Source organism: Ctenocephalides felis, unplaced genomic scaffold, assembly GCF_003426905.1.
Source record: "Ctenocephalides felis isolate EL2017-DRISC unplaced genomic scaffold, ASM342690v1 CF-g0.4_SCAFFOLD_01170, whole genome shotgun sequence".
Lineage (NCBI taxonomy): Eukaryota > Metazoa > Arthropoda > Insecta > Siphonaptera > Pulicidae > Ctenocephalides > Ctenocephalides felis.
The window spans coordinates 4,100,324-4,123,466 of record NW_020537324.1 but is presented as its reverse complement, the minus strand read 5'-3'; the positions used below and the strand labels follow the sequence as shown (position 1 = coordinate 4,123,466).

Below are 23,143 nucleotides of genomic sequence, written 5' to 3'. Positions count from 1 at the left end.
ACAAAAAGTACCACATGGTAATAGATAATCTTGCTTTCAAAAATTGTTACTTTAAGTAACCTAGTATTTTTTTTCTTATGAGTGGAATTATTAGTATTCACTAAATCCGATATATATTGATTTGAATAAATAAATAAAATTATTATTCATTGAAATTTTTTATACATGTAGCTAATCAATAATGTTATAAAAATGGATATTATTACCAAGGTAAAACCTGCAGAACTTTGGTAAAAATATTTGCAGGAGTAATATATTTAGAAATCAATCAAGCTTTTACCAGCAATATATTCATTAACTAAAAATATCCACTGAAAAACTTTTGTCAGATGAAATATAGAAATTCAACAACCCTTCGGTACATTTATCAATATTATTCGTTATCATTGGAAAAAAGGCCAACAAAATGTGAAAATCTTTCAATGGATAAATGAGAAATAAGCAAATCCAAAAACCCTTTGGTATAATTATCTGAATTACGTACATCAACTATGGAATAAACTATTTAGGGTATTTAAAAATTATCAAAAGAAATAAAAAAAACTTTCGATAGATGCAATATTGAAAGCGACATGTGTCAATAACTGGAAGTTAGAGAAAATCACTTATTTTTAAGTTCATGTTACTTTTATAAATTTCCAATTAATCCTGGCTTTTGTAGTATAAAATACGCGAATAATAATGAATCTAAAACAAATAGCTATTTCACGACCGATTATTCGATTTAACTTCAGTGCCATGTGCATGCACATAATTCTGTTCGTGCATTCAGATTTATTACACTATGATTTCAAGACTTGTTAAAATTTATGTTGTTCTATAAATCAATTTTGAGATCACGCCGACATCTTCAATAATATATTTCAGCACACTAAATTGTTTTTTACAAATTCAATTGTGCAAAATTACTTTACCAAAACCAATATTAATAAGATAAATCCATTACCCCAGCACGTGCTTAGCGCCCAAATTACATCTATTACCTTAAACGATTTTTTTGCGTTGCTCAAAAGCATAATTAGTCAATTAGATTCTGCACGCAACGCAAATCAGTATTAAAAAATGAGCTTTGCTTCGGAAGAGCAGAATGCAAAAATATCTGAGCTTCTAAAGAATGTTTTCATCAAACAGAGTGCCTTTCTTTTTCATCGATGAATATATCAATAATCTGTGTTAATCAATATAACGGTACCTGGACAAGGGAACAAAGTGCCAGGCACGCGAAGAGGACATTACGCGAAGGAGGAGTTGTGCGTTTTGCATACTTTAATAAATAAACTAAATTAAATATGTATAAGGATAAAGGACAATCTATATAGAAATCCAGATATTGAATCTGTTTTTTATATATATTATTTGAATAGGGATCAGAACTTTAGGGTTTTATGAGATGTTGGAATCCCATTTCCAGTTGTTCCATTCCTATGTGATGAATTTTATTATTACAATTTCTGTAATAGTGAGGAACTACTAAATCAATGATAATAGATCAATAAAAATATGGAGAATTAAAGCTAGATCAAGAATTCTATAAAATAAAAATTTGCTTCCATGTGAAAATTGCTCTTACTATATATCCTATATTTTAAAAATGTCATCACTATTAAAAATTTTAAATAAATAATAATATATGCATATATGTGTGTGTGTGTCATTTTGTTTTTTCAACGTTCAAACATATTTGAAAAGGAATTTATATTAAAAATTCTTCATTTATACGTTTGAGTACTTGATTCAGCCATTATAGCATCCATTATACCATCAATTTTTTTTATATTTTAGATGATGCCTAATATATAATATTCTCCTGGTATAAATTGCTGAATGATGATACTGAAATAATAAAGAATTTTCAATATAATTTCATTTTTTAACTCGTCGAATTGGTAGCACCTAATAAGCATAGGATTGACTTCTAAAAGACCGTAATTAAGAAGTATCATCACAGGCAAAAATAAACTAATCAAATCTATAAACTTTACTTTTTAAACATAATGCAAATTCATCTATTCAACATCACATATAATGAAGTACGTTTATAAAGCTAAAATGAAAGTCTTCAAGACTTTACATTTGGAGATTCATCACAGAAATTATAGTATTTGTTAGTAATAAGATTATGTAATCATCATCTTCCATAAGTGATTTCAATAAACATACAATTGTGACTTTATATTGGTCTAGCGCGTGAAAGTGAAATAATCATACTTGTCAAGTTTTTGTAAAAATAATAATTAATCCCACATATCGTTGTACGTGAATCCAATTAACTGAAATAGATCTTAATTAGTTACAGGAGTACTTTCTGTCACCGCCATTTTTTTAACAAAAGGGAAAATAATAAATTTCATCAACCATCAGATATTCTAATATCAATGTTTTTAATTTTTTGCAAGAAAATAGTGGCAAATATAAATTTAACCGGTGAAAATAATATATTATACCCCCACACATTTCCCACGACGATAGAAATTGACTAGACAGGAAGCATTATGCGAATACAAACAGTCGATATAAAACAAGCATTTACAAATGCAAAACAAACAACTACTCCGGTCTATTGCATTACAAGTGACTCACAAAGCATGAATCATTATGACTTTCATCCATAATCTTGCTATCAACTGATTGATTTAAATTTCTGACAGAATCCGTTGTCTTCCGTCGAACTGGCGATGCAGTCAGCGGCCGCGTCCGCGGGAGCACCAGACGCGCGGGCCAAACAAGTGCTGCGGGAGGCGGTTGACGCCGTCGTCAATAGCTTCGCAAAACACACGCACGGATACGGAAGAGGTAAGGGATTATTTGGAAAAAATAAATTGGAACTACTAATTTGAGTATGTGCACATTGAGTATTTAAGGAATGTATTAATCACGTGAGCCTTAAAGGGGGAGGGGTGGTTGGACGAAAATCACGAAATATCACGTAGGAGAGGGGGGGACCAGTAAGATAACTCGTGTATTTATTTTTTACTCTAATTTAACAAAAAATCTAAAATGTTTCGAAATAATTTTAAAAAAATTACCATTTCTTTTAGGCACTAAAATACACGTTATGTTGTAAAAAAAATGTGTGGGAGAGGGAAGGTAATTTTAAATAATACCAAGGGGGAGGGAGGACCATCACGCTCACATAATTAATGAACGCCCCTAAATACACATTCATGATAAAAAAAAATACGGAGTATAATATGAAAATTTGCAAGAGCTACCAGATCAAATCAAATATATCAATTTTTAAAACCGAGGGTTTCCAGTAATCTCAATATTATAATAGCATTATCTTTTATTGATGCAAAATTAAAATATAATAAAAATTATGGGCGTTAAGATTATTGCGAAAGTAAACTAAAAATTGTTATGAAATAACTTTCATTGCCACAAACTGCATTTGATTCGATTTTATGCCACAAAAAGGTGATTTATTAAAATAATTGCAAACTGTGGTGAAATTTGCATAGAAATGAAATATAGTGTTTATATAAAACTGATCTAAAATTAATTACCATAATTTAATCTATGCAATAATTAGAGAAAGTGTTTGCTATATTTCACCAATTGCATCAAAAGAGATATAAATTTATCCCCTGTGTGATTTAAATTCGACATAAATCTGTATTTATTGCTAGTTTTACACGCAATGAAAGTACGTACAATACAGAATATAAGTAATATTTTTTTTCTATTTTAATGGCTCAATTTCAATAATCTCTAGAGCTTTTATGGTTCGAAGAAAAAGATTTATGTTCAGGAAATTTGTGAAATCTGTGACAAGCTTTCACGTATTGAGTCGTGAGACAATGATTAAAAGAGACAAGCCTATATTTCACAACTTTTGCTTGATTGATACATTGCAAAATACAAATAGTGGTATACTACGTTATACTTCAGCAACAATAACTTTCAAAATACTTCTTCTCTGAATCGAGTTAAAGTTTAACTCAGCTCACGTACCTACCTTAGGGCAGTTCTACCCATTATTATAATCTAAATTACTTCAGCAATTCTTTTCGCTCAAAATAAATGTAAAAAATTATTTACATACAGATCTATAAATGTATCAAACTTTTCAAGAGAAACTTATTATACAGAATTTGTAATTTTCATGCAAAACTAATCAACGAATCCAAATAATCACGAATTGCTTAATAATTTGTAAGTTTTTCAATTATATCTAATATGGCCATGATAATTAATTTTTAAATATTTATAAATAATTTGTATAGAAAACAATTTATATCACACATTTATTATAGTACGCAGGTACTTGAAGCAATATATACTTAGGTATCAAATTTTAATATTTAACCAGGAACAAAAATTGAGATTATATAGGTAACTTCCAAAATTATGTGCAGTACTTCATATACATAAAACAAGGATAATAATATTTATTATGAGTAAAATAAAATTGAAAATTAACGTTAATTTTCTAATTAGCAAATTCAACTAGGAATCAATTTAGAATTTTTTCCTGAAAGTCAATGATTTTTTCTTCTTCTGTTATAATTAGTGACCGTTCTAGTAGAAAAGAATGTCGGTGTAATGAAATATTTTACGGTGCGAGTGCTTGCATATAATTCAGTTGTCTCCCACGCTCGGCTCGAGCCTTTGTCAGCGTGTTTAACATCGGGCCCGCGGCAAATGCTACGCGAAAAGGGTTCATGAACTGCCAGACCGACGGAAGGCACTTCATCAAAATTCTGTTTGTCAACACGACCTCGGATATTATATGTTTCATTCACGAAGGTTTAGTTTGACCAACTAAATTTAATCGTCTTCAGGTTCAAGATCTTTTGACACCATTTGCACTTATCTTCTAATGTTTACCCATTATATGTCTTTTATCTGTTGTATCAAAAACGGCATCTTTCCACATGTGGGTTGTATAATTCATATGCTCAATTCATCTCCAGTGATTGGTATAAACTTTCTTACTTACGAGGATTTATAGATGTACTCAAACTCTTCTATTCTATGTATAAATAAACTTTATGGTCGTTAACAACCAGGCGGCGTACGTGACCAAAATCTAAACAGACGTTCAAGCATTTTGCAAATAATAATACATGCACATTGCTTTTTGCCGTGGAAGGAAGTTGAACTTCAAGTCGTTAGTATTAACTGTTCACTTTAATTATCAAAATCAAACAGAACAAAAGTAAAGCTGTTTGGAAAATTTTGGATCAGTGTTCTATTTTATATCTGAAGTATTTTCACTAATTAGACAAAAGTCAGTAAATTTTGTGTTTACAAAAATCTCACAATCGGTAAGAATAGAACGGCAATTAATGTCTAAATATCGCTTTTGCGGTAAACCGCTAAGAAGTAATAAACGCGAAGTTCTGTCAGTGTCTATGGTGCGTCCCAGGTCACTGAACTAAATGAATTCAAAAGCCAATGATAAACGATACTACCTATAGGTAATAATATTGATTAAAATTTCCACAAACGGAGTTGGAGTTTTATCAATAATACAGAAAAAAACTACATTTCTATCAACTATTGTTTATGTTTGTATCAAAAAGATTCCACTGTGTATTTCGTCAAATGTTGATTTTGGACAGATTAACTTCAGGGATTGTTAAAATGAAGAAATGATGACCAGAATATTTTTTTTTTATAAGAGATTCTTCAAAAAGTTGGTAAATTAAGACATGTTTCCATTATAATTTTCATAGCAACCGTTAGTGTGTTAAGTTAGGATATTGTTTCATATCATATTATAATCAACCATGCGTCTCCCGGCTAGATATGTTATGAGAATCTAGTTATTCTAATTCCTATTCCGAGTTCAAAGGATTAAGCAAGTTTTCGCTGCCCACAGCATTCGAGGGGAATTCGATTAAAGTTTTGCACAAAGAAAAGTTCGCTAGGGCAAAACTCTCGCCGGCCACCTACCTAGATCGAGACATATATTGTTTAGCACGTTTAGCCTTTACCATATTGTTTTTTTAACGATAGACGTGCAGCATCTGAAGAACGAGTGCGGTCGCTTTTGTTTTATTGCAAAAGTTATAACGCTTTGATTTACAGCTGCTTTTATGGCAAAGTTCTGAGACACATTGCGTGAGAATATGTTTGTACTGATGTACCTTGCTGCATTCTGCGACATTTTGCTAAAGAATGAAAAAACATCACATCATCATTCTGGGTTTGGTTATTTGGAAAAGAATGTAGCTTTGTGTGAAATAAAAATAATTATTAAGAAAATAAATAAGAAAATAGTCCAAAATATAAAACTGTTCTAAAAGACCCAGTTTATGTCAATTTTGATGTTATCGTTGATCTAACGCTGACAGATTTATTGCGAAAAAATAATATAATACCTTTAAGGGCACTTAAATGCTGGTTATTATTCGGCACCTGTCGAAAAGGCACTTGTTTCGGTCTCGTGACCTCTGGGTCGTGCGAGGCGTGACCGCGCGCGATGTATAACTCCGCGCTTCACCGAATAATAACCCGGTAATTTGCTCGCGAAGCCGGGAGCCTCGCGACCATTATCATCATCATCCCGTCGTCTCCTCGAATAATAATCACAAAGAGAGATAACATCTGGTATCTCCGCCCCGACTTCGCAACCGATTGACCCGCGCGCATTACGTTTTATAACCCCGGAGGTCAATTGACCTCTGAAGCCACCACGGGCTGCCCACGCGCTAAGAGAGGAACACGCAGCCGATGAGAATAAGGCGATTCCAAACAACGAGTTATAACAGCTGAAAATGGAACATCGAAAACATAACTAAATGATTAAATGGTTCCATTGTTCTTAGACATGAGCTACAAAATAGACTTCTCATACGTTTATTGCACGCATTTATATCATTGCCATGGGAAGATTAACACATTGAATGGGTTGTATATGTAGCAAGATCGCAATGATAAATAATTAGATTTATATCATAATAACCGTATGCTGCTGAGCGATATACTCATTTGATTCACCAGGCTTATTCAGATTTATTGAATATTTACAAATTAAACATTCTGCAAAGGTCATTAAATAGGTCATCACTTTCTTTGTTGTCTGATACAATTACTAATTAGATCCAAATTCAATAGATCACGTTCTAAATCTTTTTTATACGAGGTGTGTTCAAAAAGTACCCGGAATTTTAATTTCGCGGGTCTGGAGTGTCTGATTGTCAAATTTTTTTTTTTATTGTGTTGGTATACATGCCCCTAAAGTATGATGAAATTTTCAGCTATATTCACTGTTTACTTTGTCTGTGGTAGTCGCTAAGGTTCGACGTGTTTTTCTGAGCTCGGCGATTTTTACAATGGAAGAATTGAAAAGTCAAAGAATTTGTATTAAATTTTGCGTAAAAAATGAAATAAAGTGTAACAAAGTGTGTGAAATGTTACAAAAAGCCTATGGTGAGTCTGCTATGAAAAAAACAAGTGTTTACGAGTGGTATAAGCGTTTCCAAGATGGCCGCGAAGACGTTGAAGATGACGAACGCTCCGGTCGACCCAGCACGTCAACAAACGATGAAAATGTGAAAGAAGTGGAAAAAATGGTTATGAATGATCGCCGAATCACAATTAGAGAAGTTGCTGATGAAGTTGGCATATCAATTGGCTCATGTCATAACATTTTTTCAAATGTTTTGGGCATGAAACGAGTGGCAGCAAAATTCATTCCAAAACTGCTAAATTTTGACCAAAAAGCAATCGCATGAACATCGCTCAAGAGCTGTTAAATGACGTCAACAACGATCCAAGTTTGCTTGAAAGGGTCATAACTGGTGATGAAACATGGGTGTACGGTTATGATGTCGAAACCAAAGCCCAATCGTCCCAATGGAAGAGCCCAGGTGAGCCAAGACCGAAAAAAGCACGTCAAGTTCGATCGAATGTCAAGGTTTTGCTTACTGTTTTCTTTGATTATAACGGCATAGTGCATCAAGAGTTCTTACCACAAGGTCGTACGGTTAATAAGGAGTATTACCTTGAAGTGATGCGACGTTTGCGTGAAGCAATCCGAAAAAAACGCTCCGATTTATGGAAAAACAATTCATGGCTGTTGCACCACGATAACGCACCTGCTCACTCGTCGTTGCTTGTTCGTAATTTTTTGGCCAAAAACAATACCGTAGTCATGCCACAACCTCCATATTCACCAGATATGGCTCCGTGTGACTTTTTCCTATTCCCAAAGTTGAAGGACCCATGAAAGGACGGCGGTTTTCCTCGATTGAAGAAAAAAAGGCCGAATCGCTGAGAGTGCTCAAGGACATATCAAAAAGTGAATATCAAGGGTGCTTCGAAAATTGGAAAAAACGCTGGCATAAGTGTATTATATCTGGGGGGGACTACTTTGAAGGGGACCACATTAATGTAGACGAATAAATAAATATTTTTTTGAAAAAACGAAAATTCCGGGTACTTTTTGAACAGACCTCGTATATGATTGAGACTTCATTTATTATTAATAATTAAAACTTTGACCTACTATAACACAATTAAAAAAAACACAGTTAATAAAAAAACTGCGTGTGATTAATGTTTTATTTATCTACACATTTGTGCAGTAGTGAGATAATGAAAATGAAATAAATGTTGTGTCATTTGAGTATTTAGGACACCAGGAAATGCATGGCCTCTTTTGTGTAATACACTGAAGGCATTCATTGTACGGTGAGGAAAGACCGGGTGTCAGAAAAAATGTTATTTTATTGAGAGTTTATTCAATAAATGTTTGTTTATGATGTAGGATAAATTAAATTTTAGATTTAGTAATAATTTGTAGGATTGCAGGGTTTTAATTAATTTCATTTGAATAATTGCAATTTCTGTATTCTTCACAAAGTTTCTCAGTGTTGTAGAAGTTCTGATTAAGTTTTTATTAAAAACGAAGGGTCAAACGATATTTTTTCAAAACAAAACCTCCACTGTGTCCATTATCATCTCTGCCCAATTCTCATACAATGTTGCAGAATCATTATTATCTCCGGTAGTCGAGTCAATAAAATCATATGTACATTTGTGTTGGCAAAAATAAATTTCGTACTCCATATAGGTACCATTAGTGTAATGGACCCAGAGTATGGACCCTGAAGGCATTGACCTGCTGATTGAATGAGAGTCTTCCTGCGCGATTTGCCTCATTAAATTAACCGAAAAGTTTTAATGCTTTACGTCTATGGCGCACGCTGAATCTTCTTCCTTTGTCAAGTTTTTTCATTGCGGAATGCAACTTTGTATAATGAACTTTTTTATATTATTTGCACACAGTCGCTCTTCATTTCTTTTATCATTATTACTTCTGAAAATGATAAGACATCGTTTTTCTGTTCAGGTTTTTGTTTGTTTGCATTTTACCGTTGCGTTCGCGAAAGGAGGAGATATATCGACGGGTTATATTAAAGCGACCATCACGCTAGTTTACAAAATATATTGGAAATCATTTTAATTAGATTAATATATTAAAATATCGATATCATTTATTATTCAACCAATAATTCTGCAAGAAGTCAATTCTACTAGCGTGAAGCTAGCTTGCATAAGACGATTATCTTTTATCATTCACAAAGCAATATTTTAACTACTTTGTAATAATGTCATTCCATCATTAACATCTTCGTATAAAACATTTTCTTACTAATGACCTAGTTGTCGTTTACACATGTGCATAAGCATAATATCGTAATTGAACGTGACGACTGATTGTGAGACTAAAAACATTAACTGGCCGCTTAGGTTGCGAAATTTATGATTCAACGTCCCCATTCTTATGTCGTCGACTTTGTCCTTTCTAGGATACGCCGATTTGCAATCGCATTTATGCTCATTGCACAATTCCCTTTCTTAAGATTTAATAAAACACACCAGAGACACATAAAACATACGTGCTAATAATAATTACTGTTTAAAGCTCGTTCTTCAGAACGGAAATTACTTGCATTTCAGAGACGTATCTCGTAAAATTATTAACTGGAAATTAAGTTTAATATATCCACTTGGAGTAAACGTACGACGGCATTTTGTATCAAATTCTATACAATTCAATGATCAAGCATTCATTAGTAACAACTGCAATTTCAAATTTTAGGAACCATCAAGATCCTAGATGCAGTATAATAACTCTAAATATTTGGTTAAATGTACGATTACAGAGCAAGAAGTAAACCGACCTGAAACTTATATATTATGTGGAGTGTTTAAATCATAGGTTCCCAGACTTGTTTGTGCCGTGGACCCCTTGCAATGTTTTATGTTTTGTTATGGTCCCCTATATTAAAGTGACCTCACCTACCAGTTTCGCCGGAACAGTCACGGATTTCCATCTGGTGATCCGGGCTTTTATAAAATCAATTTTCGGCCCGGATTGTGCCACGTTCTCAAAAAGTATAGGTTTAAATCGAATCTTCGCAATGCTTGATACTAAAATTACAACTACCCGTCAAATATCTGGAAACAAAATATTTCACATCACTCAATAAATCTGTAGGATAACTAAGAAAAACCAATTTTTTGCCAAATTTCTTTTTTTATACAATATAGTTTCTTCGAAGACGATATAAAAATTATAGCGAACTTCAAAATTTCGAAACCATTTTTTAGTACGATTTGTACTTAGCCACAAATTCCAGCTATCATCTCATCATTTAGTAAAAGTTTCTTCACAGCAAGCATCCTTTTGAGATTTGAAATCGGTATATGGTCGCTGGGAAACAGATCTAGAGAATATGGTAAAAGGGGAGGCAATTTGAAGCTCAATTCATTTTTTTTTTTCTTTTTAATTTACGTGACCAAAATTTAAAGTTGGTCATTCAATAGTTTTTAAGATACGCGAGGTTGATGAGTGACTGGCTCCGCTCTCAATACTAGTATTGAAACAGATTGTACGTTTTCAAAAATGCTTAATTCGATTTTGATAAAACTTGACATACATTGTAACTATACTTTACTAAGATTGTGACCAAAATTTAAAGTTGGATCATTCAATAGTTTCTGAGATGTGGGATGTTGATGGGTGGCTCGCTCCGCTCTCAATACTAGTATTGAAACAGATTGTACGTTTTCAAAAATGCATAATTCGATTTTGATGAAACTTGACATATATTATTACTATACTTTACTAAGATTGTGACCAAAATTTAAAGTTGGATCATTCAATAGTTTCTGAGATGTGGGATGTTGATGGGTGGCTCGCTCCGCTCTCAATACTAGTATTGAAACAGATCGTACGTTTTCAAAAATGCGTAGTTCAATTTTGATGAAACTTGACATACATTGTTACTATACTTCACTAAGATTGTGACCAAAATTTAAAGTTGGATCATTCAATAGTTTTTGAGATATGCGAGATTGATAGGTGACTCGCTCCGCGCTCAATACTAACATTTAAAGTTTGAATCATTTCTAAATATGCCGTGGACCCCCATTTTTATTTCGTGGACCCCCAAATTTTGTTTTCCCTGTCGTGGACCCCTTGAAAGTTGCCCCATGGACCACTTTTGGAATCACTGGTTTAAATGCTATAATTCAATGAATGGAACTTAAGAACTACATATGAATACAGTTCGAACTTGAAGGTTTATTAGATATCAAAACCTGTTTTAAAACAGTAATTTTATATGAAAGATATTATATAATTCTATTCGATTTTTCTTCTTGCGAAACAAGCAAATAAGTAGAAAACAAATTAAATTTTATGTATTCTGTGATAGAAAATAGTTTAATTTTAATCAATGGAAATTATTATCAATTGAATGATCTGATCGAACAGTTGGAAGTTGAAATTTTACGAGGTGGATTGAAAAGAAAAAGATATTAAATATAATCCTTGTGTGATTTTATTAGTTTATCCCGTTCGTTGTGCGGATGCCCTACCACAATGACAGTAAAAAAATGTAGCGGTCCCCATTCAAAAATATAAGTCATTGTCCGCGGGTTCCTCTATTTGTTTATGAAATGCGTCGCAAGTCACACAGCATGCGACGCTCAAAGGATTGAGACGCGATCGTAAATAAAATCCCATAAAAGCCCTTCGATACCACCGCGGCGTGCGCGACACGTCATATTTTCTCGGCTCGAGGACAACTTAATGCCGAACGATTCTCAGAAATAAAATTATTATTATTTTTACATGATGGTTTAATAGTCGCTTCTTGGAAACGCGAAACGTAAAGCGCTTAGTATGCGGCGGCTTCGTTCATAAACCACTACTGGATCTGGCTCGTAATGCGTGTCCTGCGCGCACAGAAGGTGCGAGCCGACCGTCGGCAGAAAGGAAACACGCATGCTAACGGACGACCATCGAGGTAGTAAATAGTCAGCAGTCAGTACCTTCCAAAAGCATTAGCCCTCTAGACGGTTCACTTGGTTTTGGGCATTTTTAGCTTCATTTATGTAGAAGCTCCTGGCTTCGTAATCACGAAGCTCCAGGTTCAAATCTGCGTTTACAAAAACTTGATGTCAAGCAGTAGCGTAATACATTTATCCTTGAAAAAGACTTTTCTCAGATTGTTGTTTGCTTTATTAGGAAAATTCTGAGGTTCAAATCTGCGTTTAGCAAAACATGTTGTCAAGCAGAAGCCTTTATCCTCAAAAATAGCTTTTCCAAAAATGTTGCTAGCTTTATTGAAAAAAATTAAAATATCAGTTTTATCAATTTTTAGAGAGAACAACCATTGTGTTATCGTCTCAAAAAAGCCACTTAGTTAAAAATTATCATCACTTATAAGGCTCATAAATTCTTATCGTTATCCAAAAAAAAGTAAAAAAATGACATTAAAAAGCAAATTTCGCAAGATTTGTATGGCATACTATGCTTAAAACAAAACATAATTTTACTAAAAATAGATACATCTTATATATCACATTTCATTAACTTTTTAAATTAAATATGATCTTATTTTAGAATAAAAATTAAATGGTATTTAACACACAGATAATTTGGGAAAACTCTTTTTACAAAGTAAGTTGTCAAGAAAAACGAGTATTGCTTATCTTTTCCCAGGTTCAATTTACAATAATTATAGTTCTCAGCTCAACCAATCTATGAATCCTCGTTATATTATTACTGTTAAAATATTTCTTAAAGTTTTTGTTTGAAAGATACTGGTTACCCGTAAATTCATTACTTCAACGGTCCACAGTAAAACAAGAACAAAAAATTTCTAAACGTAATGTAAATGCAATTTTCTCCAACATGTAATTATTATTATACTAATAATAATATAAAACTAGGAAATATTTATCATCTACCATTCAATTTATTTTAACGTCGTACATAATTTTGTTTATCCGAATAACCTGTATAAAAACCAGATTCTGGTAGTAAACGATTATTATTATTCTCTATTTTAAAGTGATGAATTTGCATAACATAAAAACTGATGTGTTTAAATTTAAATGATGTTCACTATCTAATGTCATTTCTCGTCAGAACATTTCATCTCGTACAAGTTTAAACGGTGTTGAACGGTTAAGATGAGCACGAGGCGTGGGTTCAGAACATTTGGGAGTTGAAGAAGGATAAATTATTCGATATTTGTAAAAGATAAATATTTTTAGATAGACTATTGAAAATCTGCAATTGGTTAGTGATTAAAAGCCTAACAATAAAAATATATCCTGCATAGATTGACCAATTGTTGATTGCCTTTCAAAGTAAGCAACGTAGATAAGAAAGTCTCCATAAGGTCATAGGTTGTTCTGATTTCCGAATAATAAAAGAAAGGGTCACGGGTACCAATACGTTTCATTCAGTATAGATAGCGGAGTACAACTTTGAAATTTTCATATTTCATTTGTTATCTTCGACATCGATTATCTTCGCGAATAAATTGGCATTTGGCACCACCATAAGTTAGCCGACGTCCGCAGATAATACGGTCGCTGTCTAAACCTATCAGCCGTGCATCTTGTTGGGCGCTTTAGTTGTAGAATGTTGCTAGGCCCGCATAAAAACCTTTTTTTGGTTTTCACCATTATATGAATGTGTTGTGTTTAGCCCGAGGAATAGTCCTTTATGCCTTCGTCTTCGCTTAAAAGTTCATTTACCAAGTTAGTCATATTCAGTCTTCAATCGGTCGAGGATCACGATACACATAAAAAACGATATTCGGTGGTGTATTTTTTTAGTTTCCGGAATAGTAGAAATATTTTTGATATGTATGTAATTTTTGAGAAAAGGAAGTTTGTGAAAGTTTAGTGAAGTGCTGAATAATAATTGATAAAGTATTAGTGATTTTTTATATATGCGAAAGTTGCACTGTGAATAGGAAATTCTATAAATTGTATGATTTGTAATGAATTATTATTTAACAAAATTGTTCATAAATATTTTTGCCTGATGTCAAGCAGAGCCTGTCAGTTTTCACTTGAAAATAACCTTTTCCCGGCGTAACTGCATTCAATAAAAAGCTATCATATAAAAATCCAATCGGTTGTTTTCTAAATTCACGTCATTAACAAAGTCACCATAACGAGCTTATAAGTTTATTAATAAGTTCTGATTTTTCTTAATAATACGTAAATAAACAAATCATGTGATAATGGTTGTCACAACTACTTGATATCAGTTTGTCCAAAGCGTGGGATTGAAATTGGGACTAGGCTTAGCCCTACGAATCCCCTACATATTTACAAAATAATAATAATAATAATAAATGGTAGTCTGCCCGAAGGCAGATCCATGGTGTAAGAGCCACCACAAATAAATCATTCCCTTACCATTTGTCGTCTATCATTCTCCTACCCTTTTTACACTTTTTTATGTATTTTCCTTTCCGAACTTCTGCTTCCTCGCTTCCTGATCCTGCGCTTCTTATTTCAGTTTCCTGTATTTTTCTTCTCGTGTAAGTCGTCAATCATCTGCATTCTTTTTCTTCCCATTTGTTTCAGTCCTTCTATTTTATCTTCGACGACGTCGTGCAGGAGGCACTCTTTTTGCAGAACGGGTTCCATCCAGTTTCCATCTTTTTTCAAGATTGTGTTCGGTAGAGTCCTTTCTTGGCCTACTCCTCTCAGGACTTCTTCATTTGTCATCCTGCCTATCCACTTTAACTTCTCCATTCGCCTGCCACACCACATTTCAAAACTCTCTAGATAGTTCTTGTCGGCTTTTCGTAGAGTCTGCACTCTAGACGTAGCACTTCATCAGTCTATTTCCAGAATTTGAAAGATAATCCGATTTGCTGCCTATTATCACCAATCCCCGAATCCATTCCTAACTGTTTTCCTTCGTCATTTCCGATTGATCGACGTTTTCCCGAATGTCTTCCTATGTCATACATCCACGAGCTGAAGGAGAGATGCATGCTTATGCAAGATGCATTAGGCATACGTGAATACACATAATGGAAATAAGCGTGGGAACAGTTTCGCAATTGATACGGCTGACATCGGACACAAGTGATATGAATATGTATCATTACGATATGTTATGCTCTATCGAACTAGGGTTTTATCGGACGCAAAACTATAATTTGCGATTTTGCGTTCAGAGACAATGTTGATTGCGGAGTAAAGGACTCATACGGACAAATTATGCGTTGCCTTCAGGGTATTTTATTCTAGTAATGTTTAATTTAACGTAGAGTATCGAAAACAACTTCTACTCATAATTATTTTTCAATTTCGCTCTCTTATTTCACTGTAAGCGAAAAATTTTTAGACCTACGTCTAATAACATGTTTTACATCAAATACCAAACCTCCCATTCATGCATTAATATAAAAAGTGAAAGCACATAAAGCTATTTAACATAAAGACCCTCAACATACCTTCATAATAAATTAGTGTATTAATCTCCAAGTTATTTTTATTTATTAATGCGCGAGCAGCAGGTTTTGGCCGCGCCATAAACGCCAAGATTAATGTTAATGTATTTTAATTTTATGCGATTTCACAAAAATGCGTATTAAAATGTGACATGTCTATTAAATTGAATAAAGATGTACCACCATAAACGACATTGATAAATGGACAACATTTATTTTTATAGGAGCTATATGAGAAAATTGTTGGAAGAAATAAATAGTTTGAGAAAGCTTACTGTCACAGTTGTTTCTGACTGAAAACTCGAAAACTATTTATTTAGTGCAATAGTTGTAAATAGTTATTTAAAAAGCGAGGCATTAAGTTCTTTTTCTTTAAATCAAGGAAGAGAAATCATTGTTTTTTATGCCTTTTACGATTCAAAGTTGTGGCCTCATAAAATTAGGTAACGCATTCAAATTTTATTTATGTAGTAACTTTTTAAATATACATACATCAAGTTCCGAATACAGGCATGACAAATACATGAGAATTTATCATAACTTTTTGTGGTTCCTTTGTGTAGATTTCTAAACGAATGCGAACAGGTAGAAATCAGGAAAGCGCAACCTGATCCTGCTCTAAATTAAAATAAAAGATAAGTGAAACGACAAAAAAAAATATTGTTTTTTGTGCCGTTGATATATATTATTATAATTATGTTATTTATTATCAATATGATTATAAATATTGGATTTTATGCCATTAGATAAAGAAAATATTAACTTTTCCTTGTGACATATTGAAACTTTGAAAGCTTCAAGAAATCCCTTGAAAACGCCCGTCCTCTAGCAGCTTATATTTGATATTGATTATAAAATAAAAACATATATAATACTTTGCTAGAGTACATGATTTTAAGAGAGAATAAATACCATACTTGGCAGAATCGTGCAGAATTTAAAAATTTCAACAATTTACTTCCACTCATAATGAGTGTCAACAGAAAATTTAATTTATTCCCTAGAATGTTTTAAAATTGGATCATATCAATTACTTGAATTTCTAAAATCCAAGTTTTGTGTCACTATTATTCGTTTACTATCCCTGTCCAGAATGATCGATGGTAGGTTCTCGGGGGTTAATATGATAAACGTGTCGGTAATATTTTATTAGTAATTTATTTGACCGTGACATATTCCGGAACAGTTTAACTAATATAGAGAGTTGTTTCGGCGTCAACGAACGAGAATATTTTTGCATATTTAATCAAAGATCTACCACGCACAACATCTTAATCTGATCATCTTTAAATATATGACAGGTTATCGACCTTCGTCAAATATTTGATCTTTGTGATTAATTACGGAAAACTATTAAGGCTATAAAAGAGGGCTATGCAGATCATTTTATTTTTGCAAAATATATTTGTAATAGAAAACATCGTTGGAAATGTACTATATAGATACTGATCTCTTATATCATTTTGGGTACTTTAGCAAAAAAATGGTTGTATGTATGTGTGTATGTATACAATTTTTGTCCACGATTTCGAGAGAATCAGAGCAACCGATTCGAATGATTCAAAAAAGATTCGATACCTATTGATAGATAGACGTGCTGATTTTTGACAAAGACAAGTCCAGCTATTTCGAAAATACGAAGGGAAAAGTGCAAAAAATAGCAGTTCAGTTTTTGAGAGAACGTAGCATCCGATTTCGACGATTCTAAAAACATTTCACTTATATTGACGAAATGTAGAATTGATTAAATTTTTGGAAAAGCAGATCGATATCAAATTATCCGATAATGTATATAGATTTTTAAAGATTTTTTTTATCAGAAATGATGCTAAGCACCACTAGTTGATAATATCATTCATTCGCAACCATCAACTTAAGATTTCTTCAAAATTGATCAGTTTTTAAAAAAATTTGCCAGAACAACTAACATATGCCAGTCCGATTTGTGTAAAATACTGATTTGTGTAAAATACTGAAACTTTTGGAAAGATTATAATTAATAAGGTTCCTATACAATAATGAAACGTAACGTATATTTATATGCACCTCCTGCAATAATCTAAGAATTAAAAAGTAAATACGAGTCCAAATCCGACTCCCGTATGTGTTTCTGATCGTTTGTTGGGTCCATCGCCTTGACATGCTGTGTTTTACGGTATACGTTGACCTTCGCATCGGCTCGGTAATATCGAAAAAAGTGTAACATTTATTGGTCGCCAGTGGGCGTGCAGTGCTCGGTCTTCTCCTGATCCTCTCCTGGTACTCTCCTGGTCTTCCCTCGGTCCTCTCTCGGTCGACCGGCAGCCCGAACCCGTGTTCCCACGCTCCGATCTTAACGAAACACCATTAGGACACACGATAAACCTACCGCACTTCGGAATTCATTAGATCCACGGTATTAGATACATATAGGTAAAGGTATACCTACTACCTACTACATACTATTATTCTATTATCGCTTTGTTGTGCTACCTATTACAGGACGATCGTAATGGAGAATAGTTTATAATATTGTTATGATATAATAAAAAGTCTTTTATTAGCGCTTGAAAAGATTTTTTACAGCACTGATGTACGTAGAATAAGAATAGGAAACGAATGTTGTAGATTTATATGAAAATGATAAAAATATGAAAATTATGAGCAGGCAAATGTACATGAATATCAAAAACACAACATATGTGAAATCGAAATCTAAAAAATCTAATCCAAAAATATTTATAATAGTTTTTTTTAATTTGCCTATAAATTATTAAACATCTGGTAGCAATTAAAGCCCTAAAGTAACTTCATTTACTCTAAAATTTTTGTACATAAAATGTAGTCCCAGCGTTATGCGTTTAATAGAATGTATGTCTTCAATACATGAATTTTTAATAAACCATGAAGAATAAATACTAAATTTGTCAAACCAATTGTATTATATAACTTAAATCATTGACATCAGAAAACTTAGAAGTGTTCTAGAAGTAGTTCTTTAATGATTTCAATTTATATGAGTTAACTAAGTTTGTCAAATCTGCAATAACAATTTTCCAAACAATGCTAAAAATAGTTAAGTTTTCTAAAATTTGCTCTAAAATATTATACATGTACAATTTTTAAAATTTAATCAATTAAAATTCCAGAAAACTTGTTTAATAACTTTATATCATGTTTAAAGGTGTAGTCCAAAAATTTCATAAAATTTAGATCGCTGCGATTATTAATTTTATTTTACTAATATTTTTTATAGATTTTATAATTCGAAATTTCTCATTATATTGTTTAAAACTGATTAGGCGCGAAGTTTAAAATCTACTTTTTTCAGGAGAAACTGTAATTTTATTTCAACAAATATATAGATTGATTGACATTGTAAATCTGTAGTTTAAGTATGTCAGTATTAATTAAATTTATTGCCATAAATATGGCTCAAATTATTGTCTAACTCATTTGACTATTTATTTATAGGATTTCACATATAGAAACTACAAACTTATTGACTAAAAGCAATATCTCCAATGGCTATTTTCAAATTGTCGTGAAAACTGTATCCTCCTCTAATTTATTACAAGTGAAATTCATCCCTGGTCTATTGCATGATTTATAGTTAATGGCAAGAAGTAAATCTTGCGATGAGTTGATTTATAATGGTTTTGCAATCATATGAATCATTATTAATTCAGCCAAAAAACATTATTGTATAGTCGGAGCTCATTTTTTGCGCATTAATACTAGTAATCACAATATGGTACGGTTTACCTAGACAAATTGCTCTTTCTTATTGAGAGAGAGATATTTCTAAGATCATCTCATCTATTAAGATGAGATATTTCTAAAATGGGTTCAATATATCATTGATAATGGTTTTTATTGCGTGCTGCCAAAAATGAAAATTAGAAGGCAAATGCGTTTACGAAACAAGAAATAAAAAATGAAAACAAATAAAGTGATGCGGAAAAAACGATCGATCGATCGGCCAGGCCCCAGCATCCGTCTCGCTGGTGCTGGTGCATTGGCACGCTCGTTTTGGCTCAGAGGCATTTTCTCGCAGACCATTCGGGATTCATTTGCCTGTGCCATACTGTTCGGGACGACAGTCGAAACTTTATACCAAAAATTGATACTTGGGAAGAAAATATAGTAGATGGAAAATAGTCGTTGTCAGAAGATGGATAATTCAATGATTCAACTTAAGAAAAAAATTTATTACCAAAAATTAATACTTGGATTAAAAAATATAATTAAATTTCATAGCTGTTGCAGAAGAATCAACAGGCAAAATTTTATTAAAAATATTTAAGTACAATTTAAACCCTCCATAGATCCAGTTATAGTTATCATTAATTACCCTTCTAGATATTACCACCATTCGTGTTTTTCCAACCGCATTATTTATAAAAAACTGCTCCGAATTGATATTTTAATTACCGGTTGTATTATATTTTAAGGATGTTTAATTGCGACCACGTTAAAAACATGTCGCATGCAAACAATGCAAAATGTCCCATGGCTCTCGATCCCACATGAATTTAGCTCAACCGGTCTTGGCTGTAACGTGCGCGAATACATTAGCGAGTTAGCGGCAACCTGGTTCCGAGAGGGTTCTCGAACCTTTTTGGAAAAAATCAATTGTAATTGAATATAAGAAATAAACACTTAACTTCCTAGTAATTTAGATTAACAGTAAAGCGTGATAATCTTCATTGCATTATTCGCGATGTTTAGAAAGTGGTAAATAATATCTCGTCTAATTCACTTTCATCAAAATCATAAGCAACAACAGAACCTTGTACTTTCTCATATAAACATTTGCAAACTATGAAAGAAATTTGTCTAAGATTTCCTTATTAAACAATTGTAAATCTAACACACTCAATGCAGAAACAATTTTAATCGTAAATAGCAAACTCATCAGACAATTACTTCATAATTTATTTAGTTTTCGTGCCGAGTTGATGTTTTCTCTAATTTAGCACCATTGTTGATTTAAAGAGTAACCAATTGATACCGACTAAGTTTTCATTTTACGACGAGTCTACAAATTTTCTATTCATTATGTACCAAGTGATTTTTCCATTCCATTTTCTATTTATCAAGATTTCATGTAGATATTCACATCAACTATTGTTCTTTAGTAATTCAATTATATTGTATTATAATCTTTTGTATAAATTTTATGAATGGTTTTCTTTTATATTGAATAGAACTAAAATTCTAAGTCATAAATTTTCGTGTTTACAATTTTTCCCTTTTGTTACTTTTCATTTTGTCATTTTTTCTATGTTTCAGTTTGTAAACAGGTAGTTTTAATTTAAATTTTATTCGTGTATAGTTGTGCAAGTTTATTGACTACAAATCGATTAGGCTCATTTATCTTAACGCAATAAATCTAAATAACTATTTTTAGAGCTTGATATAATTTTATGTTTTATTTGTAGCTGGCTATTAATATTGCTTTCTCTCTAACTACTTGTATTACACAAGATTTTTGCACTTTCAATTTGCTATCGATAAAAAATTGCTTTGACACATTAAAAAATAATTAATGTTATGCAATGAATTATAATAATTAATATGTTAATATTATTGAAATATATTTCTTTTAATAGGTTTGAAAAATATGAAACTTGTATCTATTCTTAAACTGTGTTATATATATTCAACATAATAATACAGAAAAAATTACATTTTTAGAATTCTTACGAAAAATAAACAGACTATGCATAATCTCGATCTGACAAAATATGAAACGTAGAAAAAAACTTTGAAACATGATTCATAGATAAAACCATAAAAAATACGAAAATAATAGAAAAAATGTCTTGCATCCAGATAGTAAAATACGACGAACCTGACGCAATTATTATATGACGAAAAATAAATTCTAAAGACTCAACCTTTATTTATATCATAAATCATCTATAAATATAAATAACCAGCCAAGCTTATGATTTCTCACATACTTGTCTTATTTATGCAAACACCTTATAGAAACATATATAAAAAACTTTAATACTCTGCGTTAGCTAATAATATATGTTTAAAATTGAACTTATGCAATTCAATATATAATAATCAAATCATCGATCCATAAGATGAGTGTTCTCTTCACATTTCATAAATCAAACTCTACTAATTTTATTTCAACGTTAATAATTAATTTTACTTCATGTAGGTAATTAATTGTTGAGTTAAGGTAGTTCTTCTACATACTAAGAATAAATAGTTAACCTATTGGTAAATGAGATTGTATAAGAAGTAATAAGTTAGTACAACTTCAAAGATAGCGCAGATGTAAGATACTCGAACCACATAATTGAATGATAGAGTAGATAAGATAAGTTGAAAATAATTACTACATAATACTTTTGCAATATTTTGAAAATATTAGTAATTCACAGATACTTTTTATAATTTACCAAAATCGAAAAAGTTCACTAGGTCAACCTATTACTGGATGTTCACTTCTAGATGAACATCCTTCTTTTAGAACTTTTCATTTATTTTCAAAATAACTGAATATTATTTTTTGTAAAGACAGGTTATATTATTAATAATCCCCTTATCGAAATATCCTTTCCCAAGATTTTCTATCTCCTGTTCCATACAAGTACAAGTAGCAAAGGTAAAAGTGCAACCAAAGAAGGAGGTTCTGCCTGGACTCAGTTTCAGCAGCCGATAGAGGATCTCGCGTGACCTCAAGACCTTGGAAATCGTGCCTTTATTAATGCCGGTAATTGTGCATTGTTAGTCTGTTATGCAACCACCTGGTAAACATTAAGATGATTTCTTTCAGCAATTCAATTTGGCTGAAAGTGATAATTGACTCATCTATGTCATATGCATCACAGAATTGTCAATTTTATCTACTAATCACAGTTTAGGTTTTTTATACTTCTGACGTTTGAGGCCTGCGTGTGTAGATAAATCTATCAGGAAATATTCATATTTTTAGATGGTTTTCTTGTTACATAATCTGTTGTTGGATATTTCTGAGTTGCATACTTCAAAGATTCCTGGTCTCAGGAGTTTTAGTCTTAAAAGGATCCTTTATTTAAATATTTATGCCTTTAGATATTCCTGCCGTTATAGATTTTTAGAGTATCCTATATTAAAGTCATTTGATTTATTTAGAAGTCTCCCTTCTGTTTCTGTATGAAAGCTTTCAGTTGTTGTTTCTCTAATTCTGAATCTTCTCTTCCGCCAAGCCCTGAACTAGATCACCTTCTAATTCCAACCAATTTGTATAGTTAGCTTTAATCCGTTATCCCTCATTACATCCCTGTAATGGTTCCGTAATAACCTGCATCAGGCCGATGCAACATCCTGCCAGTGCGTGTAACAGCGAAACTAATGCCGTGTCTATGTTATTATAGAGTCGTTATACGTTCCCGTACTGGCGATGTCATTCCAAATGCGAA

The 23,143-nt window shown here is 32.3% G+C and overlaps 1 protein-coding gene across 1 annotated transcript in view; it reads left to right on the top strand.

Annotated features, from left to right (window-relative positions):
- The first annotated feature begins 2,649 nt into the window (after positions 1–2,649).
- The window catches only part of LOC113368245 (LIX1-like protein), a 36,626-nt gene continuing 16,132 nt past the window's right edge, over positions 2,650–23,143 (top strand). The window contains exon 1 of the mRNA XM_026609808.1: positions 2,650–2,793. Within this exon, the coding sequence (XP_026465593.1) occupies positions 2,676–2,793 (118 nt within the window). The 5' untranslated portion in view covers positions 2,650–2,675. The remainder of the gene's footprint in view (positions 2,794–23,143) is intronic.